This window comes from Pundamilia nyererei, unplaced genomic scaffold (genome assembly GCF_000239375.1).
Source record: "Pundamilia nyererei isolate P.nyererei 1_Seehausen unplaced genomic scaffold, PunNye1.0 scaffold00249, whole genome shotgun sequence".
NCBI classification, from domain to species: Eukaryota; Metazoa; Chordata; class Actinopteri; order Cichliformes; family Cichlidae; genus Pundamilia; species Pundamilia nyererei.
This window is the reverse complement of record NW_005187650.1, coordinates 568,645-577,730: the sequence shown is the minus strand read 5'-3', so window position 1 is coordinate 577,730 and position 9,086 is coordinate 568,645. Positions and strand designations below refer to the sequence as shown.

The window sequence follows — 9,086 nt, the reverse complement described above, 5'->3', positions numbered from 1 at the left end:
CTCACGGGGGATCACATTGTCCTGCCAATTACACCAAATATTATCCTGCTCCATTACTGAAGACCATACAAGTTAACCGGACTCTTGCCCATGCTGCCTTTGAACTGGACCATGTTCCCTGAAAAATAAATGTTTAGGCATACATTAGTTCAACACGTAATTAAAGCAGGACAAACTGTAACTGTCCAAACAGCATAATGCATAGGTGTAATATAAAGTTTAGACCACCATCAGTCAGCTGAAGATACTGGAGGTTAGTTTAGCTAATTTAGTGTACATGCTGCAAGAAAGTAGAATGACACGTTCTCTTTCAAGTTGATTTTGTAATTTTTTTTATTGAATAAATGATTTTAAAAGGTAACAATGTTTAAAACTACATGATCTTCACAGCCATTGCTTACATACTCAGATAACCCATCTATATATATTCTTTCAACCCTCCCCACACTTGTCTTTTGCAATTTTTTGCTAATTTCTTTTTTTATGTTTTTTTTTTTGTTTTTTTTTATTGAGTCATACTATCATAATAAATGCCCATTTCAAGTCTTGTCACACTAACAGCAATTCAATAGGAAAAAAGGAAGGGTCTAGCTCTACAGGGGTTGGATTTGAAGTTCCCAGTTCATATTATTCCATCAACAATTTGTCAAGTTACTAAAGCAGAAGGAAAAGAACAAGGATCCAAAATGTTTTTTTGTTTTTTTTTTTTAAAGAAATGAAATAAAAGTTGGTATGAGGAGTTACACCAGGTAACCCTCCCAGCCCATCAGGCCACTGCAACAGAAAAAAGTCATTTTGTACAGTGACACGTCTTAAGAAGTCAGTGTCTCAAAAATTCAGAACATAGAAAACCACTAAAATAATTTTGAAACTAGATCCAAAATATTCCTTTGAAAAGAATTTATTTTGATGTACAAAAACAGTCATTTTCCTTTTTTTTTCTTTTTCTTAGGTTTTTTTTTTTATAATAAAACTCTCAAACACAAGTTTATTGTAGTTCTTTTTTCTTTTGTCATTATTATTATCATTATTATTATTATTATTATTATTGATTCATTTCTTCTTTTTTTCTAAATTCATCTATCAGTGCGATTGTATACCAGTGCAGCTACTGGGTCCAGAGTAAAGAAAACAGGCTTTTTCATCTTTAATGGCATAAAAAATAAGGAATAAATCCATAGTTCATACAAAGTATAACTGCTGGTCTTTAGGGAAAAAAAAACATTTATAAACCCATAAAGCTAGGAGGCACACCATGGGATTTTCATTTTTGAAAATTATAGCAATAATAATAATAATAATAATAATAATAATATTAATAAAACAAAACAAGTAACAACAACTTGCAACCATTTTTAACCATCCTTGAGGCCAATTACGGCTTCAGAGATAGAGTCAATGAAAAAAAATCATTGAAAAATTGAGTTGCTTATTAAGTCAAGACAGTTGAGAAAAATCGCACATTTAAAACAAACGAAAAGAAAAGAAAAAAAAAAAGACAAAATATTTTGTCAATTGCAGGGTTTTTAGTTTTTTTTTTGTTTTTTTTGGAAGGACAGGAAGCCAGGCCTGAAGAGCAGCATTTGGGCATGGCCGCTGGCATCTTTGGTTCAGTCAAACATACGAAGGTAACACGAGCTTGAGCATTCCACGAAATATGAGAATGACCACGCAAGGAATGCTGAGGCTGAACTCTAACCCTGGTATGGAACCAAAACACAATCTGCTACAGACAAACTACAAATGTCGTTCCATAAGATCCCATGAGGTATTAATGCTTTAAACAGTTAAACCAGTACAGAAGCAGGACTGTTTTCTGTGTCCTTACGTAAAATATTAACTCTCCGTCCCATTTTAGGAGATGCTTTCCTTCAACGTGGCTAAAAAACAACAACAAAAAAAAACAAACAAAAAAAAACAAAACAAAACAAACAAAAAAAAACAGGATCGTTCACTAGTCAACAACTCAAACTCTTTGAGGAGGTCAAACGATTCAGCAGCTAGAAGAAAAACTAAGGATTTGTTGTTTTCTTTTAAAAAAAAAAAAAGAAAAGGGAGAAGAAGAAAAAAAAAAACAAAAAAACAAAAAAACACAGCATCAAATTTTGCAGGAGGAGGCTAAAGACGACCACGACTACTGTCACCATCTACCGAACGACATACATCACACACCTTGACAAACTAGGCCATGAGGCTGGGCCACAGTGTAGGGAGCGATCAAGGGGAATGAGGTTAACTTGTGACTTCTTGTCCTTTCAAACCTGCAAGGGGTGTTGACTTGCACTGGTAGGAAAAAAACTAAACAAAAACAAACAAAATACAAACAAAATAAAAACACCTGTTGAACAGATCTGCATATATCAAGGATAGTAAAGGTAAAACATGTAAGATTTTCTCTTAATATATCACTGGTAAATTGTAATGACGACCGCAGACAGTACATTCCATAGCCCCTGTAACATGTTGCTTCTGGGACTTTTCCTTCTTCACTATATTCCGTATTTCCCATAGGGAATTGATCCCAAAATAACCCACAGTGAGCTTCGTGAAAGCAGAGGTTGCTGGGGGCTACTGTATGAATTGGTGACTATCATACTTCGGTATTAAAATGTGCCGTCATGACTCATTTCACAGGAATGTACTAAAGAGAAAATCTTACATGTATCATCTTTAAGTATGATATGATCAATGAGTCCGCATGACCAGTCACGAGCTGTGACCACCCCAATATGAGGTCAGATAGCACCATATTTGTCTTAAATCTCTTAATGGTTAATAAGAGTGTGTAAGCCATAGATCAAGCATATCATGGATAAAACCATAGGTCTCATACTCATACATACATGCAACAAAATACATTGCATGTGTATACAAAGACATATGTAAAAGAGCATGGTCAATTTGGTTTTGCAGCAGAAAAATTCAGGTTGTGCTGTGTTTAAATGGACCAGGAAATGACCACCTGGCTGTTCCTCCTCGTCATGTAGTGTACAAGGAGACGCAGTTTGAACACCACAGCGGCTGACGTCACCTTTAAGAGCAGGGGTTGTTTTTTTTTTGTTTTTTTTCGCCAGCTGGGTGAAAAAACTGAAGGCTGCGGGCATCCAGCTGCCCTCTTAGAGAGAGCACTGGCATTCTAAAGCAGGAAAACGTCATGTGGCTCTTTCCTACGCTGTGGTGTGATGATGGAAAAGAGAAGAGCGACAGAGGGACACTCAGGGCTTCATCTACTGGTCCATTGTTTTTTTTCCTTTCTTTAAATCATTCATTTAAGGCAACACAACTGAAATCTGGGTCATTTCGGGTTACTGTGGATGGAGTGCCAAAAGCCCTTGACATTTTTGCATAAAGAAAAAAATACCTGTCAGTTAGTAAAGGCTGTTACAAAGAAAGATGTTGGTCAAGTAACAAGAACCTCTCAAAAATTCCAGTTAGCGAACTAAAACCCGAAACAAGCGACCCGTACGGCGATCCTCCAAGGCTCAAACGTTCTGACAAGTAAAGCCAACTATCCAGGTGTGTGTGCGGATGAGACTCACAGCAAGTAAATATCTGGATGGGAGATGGCTTGTTGAGTCTTTATGTGTAGGCTTTTTCATATATACGTAGACCTCGACTGCAAGCCACTGAGCCCCGTGCAGAGAATCTGTTCCAACTAATTCAACTGTGTTTGCTTCAACCTGACTGCCCATACAAGCTGACAAAAACGTTACTAGCGCCGTGGACACACAAACAGGATCAATGGGATCTCACTAAAGTACCGGAGCAGAATGGCAGTAGTGCAGTTTCAACAACTACGTTGACTGGCTGCACTTCTAAACAGCACAATGACATGAACGTCTACATGACACAAACATGGTAATGAGATCACTTCCTTTGTGCGTCTTCAATGGATCAAAATGACAGCTTTGATACATAATACTTTGTGGACGAGTGACCATTGTTAGCTATAATGTAAAGAGACGAGACAATCTTTCCCCATTAGCGTGGGCAACATGCAGCACATTCAGCAAATGACTAAACCCACCTGGTTTGACAAGTATACCAAGTGATGCGGTCTGTCTCGAAACTGGTTTTGCATTCAGAAGCTGGAGACTTGATACATCTACCAGAGGTTAAAGAATGCAAAACCAAACAACGGACTACAAAGTGTGGAATAGAGAGAAGACATTATGGCTTTGAGTAGTTATAGCATGTCCCTGTCAAGTGACTCCCTGCCAGTAAACTCAGAAACAAACACATACGTTCAACTTAAATCTAAGTATTACTCAGCCATGCTTTTTTGGGGTGTTTTTCCTCCCCTCTGTAGGGACCTGTAGCTGTGCCCGCTCCCCCTCTCCAATGCAGAGAATTTTACACTGTTTATTAATAAATCACTGTGACACAATTATCCCTGGACAAAATGGCTTCCTCCAGCAGTTACTTTAAATTTGAAAGAAGTTAAAAAAAAAAAAAAGATTAAAACAAAAACCGATAAGGGACACAGCTGTTCATGGTTTAGAGCTTCCACACCAAAACACTACAAATACTCAGAGGGGGAGGTTTCCAAACTCTTTTGTAGGGGAATCTTTAAGTATCATCCAATTTCTACTAGTTTTTTGTCTTGTGGCAGACCAATGTCTATATCCACACACAGAAATCACACACACGATTGTGAGCTCAATCAATAAATATTGCCAGCAAAAGCTGGTCAAGAGGCACCACAATCCTACCATCTATACTTTGGAGTATACATATTCCAATACATAGTTCCAACTACAACACTACAAGAGTTTACAAGCTAAAACAAACCTCAGTCTTTTTTTTTTGTTTTGTTTTTTTGAGAGGAATCAAGAAGAGACGACAGCCTTTGAAAACTGCAGTTGCCTTGCTACATGGTGTTACATGTTTAAGAGTAGGTTAACGTAAAGATTAAGAAAAAAAGAAAATTCTTAGTAAATGTAAAAATTGTAGCAAAGCTTAAACAACAGAAGCGCGAGACTAATCCACTCGAAGAGACTTCCTTCCATCCACAGACTTAAACACCTGATTAGGTTCGCTGAAAAGATTAATAAAATCTAACGTTTGATTAAATTTCCAAAAATATGAATGAACGGGGGGTTTCAGATATAGGAATACATATGCTGCAAAAACGTAACCACAGGCAAAGAAAAGGAAACGTGTGGATTTCTTGTCAGAATCAAATAACGCTTCGTTGCCACCCGTTGCCATGTCAACGTCTGGGAGACGGCCAGCATGGCAACGGAAACTATCATCATAAAATGGTACAGTAGTAGAAATAGCTAGACCAGGAGGGGGCGGGCTCTCCTGGGAAAAGGTCCGCGGAGAGGTCCAATGATTGGTCATGCGGCTCGCTGTCAGGAATAATGGTTGTAGGGTGGTAGAGGGTGCCCAATGCCATTCTGGTAGTGATGGTGCTGGCGGTGGGCGATGTACTCTGCATAGCCCATCGTCATCTTCTCGCTACGGTACCTGGGGACAAAAAGAGATGTGTTGTGATGGCTAACTGCTCTAATCCAGTGTTAGGAGAGTCATGATCACTCTCACTTTGCTCTTCATATACAGTCCAGTGTCAGTGCTAAAATAGGCTGCATGTTCAGTAGCTATCAAAACTAAAGCAGCAGGCCCACAGATTATACTTTACTTGTATGCGTGATTTCTTTTACTAAACCTGACTCATACAATAACCATGATGCAACTTCCTGGAAAGAATTACGTTTAAAACAAAATTTACATAAAAGATGGATGTAGGCAACGTGCATCACACGTTGGCTAGCGAAGTGAACATTTTCTAAACTTCAAGCTCAGCATTTCCACTGTTGCCATCTTAGCTTTTTGAAACCAAACATCAGTATCACTCAAAGAGACAGACAGTGCACACACTGCAGTAAACCATACATTAACTTTCTTTTTTTTACTAAAGGGGACCATAAGTTACTAAATGAACATCCTGTTATATTCAGCAAGGCTTTTAACTAGTAACTGAGACCAAACAGGAAGATATTTACTGAGGATATAGATTGAGGAAAGTCAGGGACATCTTTCCATATATTTCAGTACAACTGGTCTTGTTTGCCACCAGGGGTCAACCCTTGCTGGCCATTAAAAGATTACAGATTTCTAGCACTTCTGTTAATACAGTCTACAATATGGACTTTAGCTGTGTTATGCTAATGAGGGCTAATGTGGCCTCAAGAAGGGATATTCAAGCAGAGGAGAGTCTTTTTTTTTTAGTGTCCATGAAGTAGCAACGAAAACTGCAGCCAGAAATTTCTATTTCACTTAACCTCCTAGGACCTGGTGTCCGCATATGTGGACATCACATTTTGGGATGTCTAGACCAAAAATACTACATTTTTCTCTACAAGAAAATACAAAATTTTGGTTAAAAAATAAATAAATCTGCTAATTCTTTGTTTTTACATTCATCAGGTCCCAATCAATCCAAATAGCAAAGAAAAATTCAAAATGCATGTCATGAAAGAGTTCGGGTTTTAGGAGGTTAATGGGAGCTCTAAAAGCAAATGAGTCACCGCAAACTGATAGTTTTATTCCAGAATATATTTAATATTTTATATTTACATCTAAATATTTTATAGCCTAGTGCAAGGCAGAATGCATGACTGGTGAAGTTATGATCCTGATTTTTATATTACTGAAGAGTAAATAGCAGCTAGCCACAGTAACTGGATGCAGCTTGATAGTGTTAGCTGAAACTGTCCAAAAAACAAAAAACCCTTGGACAAAGCCCCTTGAGCTAAGGTTTTAAACCATTACTTCACATAACAAAAGGGTGATGTCACTGTGGTTACACCCATCTCTTACATCCTGGGTTTTCTTCTTTTGCCTGCCACTGTCTCACTTCAGCCTCAACAAAAGTGGCATGGCAGTTCCTGGAACATTTGCACATAGTTTCCTCAAGAGCCACAAAAGGTTTAATCAACAGACTCAACATATGCCTTTTCACATATGCACATAGGTACATCCAGACACACTGACGTATACAACTATTTGTGCTGGTTCTGTTAAGCCTTGTACACGTCAGGTAAAAGGATCTAAATGAAAGTGTGCTGCAAGAACAGAGTACAGCAGTGACGCATTAATGTTTCAGCATTAGATAATTCAATCAATTAAATGTAATCTTACCTGGTTAACTTAATGGTCTTCCTGAAGTCATTTGTGATGGGAGCTTTGTAACCTCCCTTTCGTAGTAAGGAATCTATGGTTTGAATGTGGTCCCAACCTAGTTAAAGTAAAAGGAGTGAAAAGCAATTCCACATATTCCCTACTCGGTTCAATACAACTCAGTCTTTATTAAAAGCAGAGGAAGCTAGATTGTTAGAGGCACAAGAAGATCTTACCTTGCTCCTTTGCAACCTCTGGTAGGTAGGTGGCGGTGCGTTTTGATCCTTTTTCATTGAAAAATTCTATCCTAATACCGTGAACACCCACCTAGAATTCAAGACAGGCACAAAAATAAATCCCTATAAATCTCTTCATCCAATGAAGACAGAGCTGTGGAGAAACAGGTTATTCCATTCAAAATGCACTTCCAAGTTAATGATGGAATCTGTTTTACATTTTTCATCTAAATGCAATGTACTGCATGGTTGAAGCTCCAGTTTATTACACGATATTCTCATTTCTGTTCACATATTATTCTTAATTTTCAGTCTTCTGCTGGAAATTAAAACTACAATTAAAAAATGGTACTATTGATTAAACTGTAGCTCCAAATCATATTTATTTTCACAGATAACAGCTGGTAAAGACATCTACTGATGTTTTGGAAAAGCATACAGCACCCAATCAAACTAATCCAATTTTGAAAGCCAGAAAACTTTAATTTAAAGCAGACTTTTTTCTCTTTTATAAATACAATGCTTTAGAACTATGCTGCCACTTCAAGAATGCTGGGTATGCCTTCAAGTGACAAACCCAGAAATAATGTGTGGACACATTCGTGTACAATAATAGCTTGAAGAATGAGATGCACGTGAGTCTGCATCAAAGCTGCAAAGCACCACAAAAGTGCGGGGGCAAAAGCCTGTGCTCAGCCATGTTCAAGCAAATAACATCTCTTACCTCCCAGTCAAGGTAATCACCGACGTCTTCAAAGTTGGTGAGAAGAGACACTGAGCAGAAGAGGCGAGGCAGCTCATCCCTTGTCATAGGGGGGAAGCGGCTGTCTTTAAGGGCACTGGAGACATCAAAGTACAAAAGCAAAACAGCATTACAAGAGGTGACTCAGCACAGGGATGCAGGGTGCTGGTATGTAACAGATATAGTAGCACACTTTGCAACAGAATGAAATATGTTTTGCTTGTTTTTTTTTTGGGGGGGGGGACTAGTGGACTTTCCATGTCCACAAGTCTTCACAGACAGTGAATGTGAAGACCCATTCGGATGGCCAGCCGGCCTGTTTTGTTTTTGTTGACTTGTCCACAGAGAATTTACATTACAATGTATCAACTGCACATGCACCTCAGGTGGCGGTCTTCAAAGGAGTATGACAGGAACGACTATTTAGCCATCGGGTCTCCAGCTGTCCGCATCCACAACAGAGTATAATCGAGGCAGTCTCAGTTACACCACTTGCACCGTTTAGTTGTGACTCAACTTCTCTTCTACGACTGGCCATAAACAAACCAAGCCTATTTAGGAGTGGGGATACAAGTGCACAAGCTTGTAATAAAGCATACTTGCAGCCATGTTGAATGTCGGATACTGCCTTTCATGAAACCAGACTATTTGAGGAAAAGGAAAAGCCATCTCCTGAACATATTTAACATTTACAAGCTAACTGACAGGTTTTAATTCTATATGAGCTATTTATCTGTATATACTACAAGGATGTCAAAGGAACAGAAGCAGGTCAGCACTGCTGCTTTCCACAGTGGCAAAAACCAGTAAAAGGTGGTTTAGCCTCACCAAAAACATGAATTACACCACTGTTTACTGATAACACTAGTGGAAGATCCATATGTCTGATTACCCCACCTTTCTTGAATTGATTGGGAGGATCTGACGCTTTTCCCATGATTGTTTGCTTAGCATAAGATGCTCCATTCCCAACAACTTTCTAT

The 9,086-nt window shown here is 38.5% G+C and overlaps 1 protein-coding gene across 1 annotated transcript in view; it reads right to left on the bottom strand.

The window, feature by feature from the left end:
* Positions 1 to 1,509: 1,509 nt before the first annotated feature.
* Positions 1,510 to 9,086, bottom strand: part of ammecr1 (AMMECR nuclear protein 1) — a 16,877-nt gene continuing 9,300 nt past the window's right edge. The window contains exons 3-6 of the mRNA XM_005749569.1: positions 8,086 to 8,200; positions 7,362 to 7,452; positions 7,147 to 7,243; positions 1,510 to 5,472 (exon numbers count right to left, since the gene is read on the bottom strand). Coding sequence (XP_005749626.1) covers positions 5,358 to 5,472; positions 7,147 to 7,243; positions 7,362 to 7,452; positions 8,086 to 8,200 — 418 coding nt within the window. The 3' untranslated portion in view covers positions 1,510 to 5,357. The remainder of the gene's footprint in view (positions 5,473 to 7,146; positions 7,244 to 7,361; positions 7,453 to 8,085; positions 8,201 to 9,086) is intronic.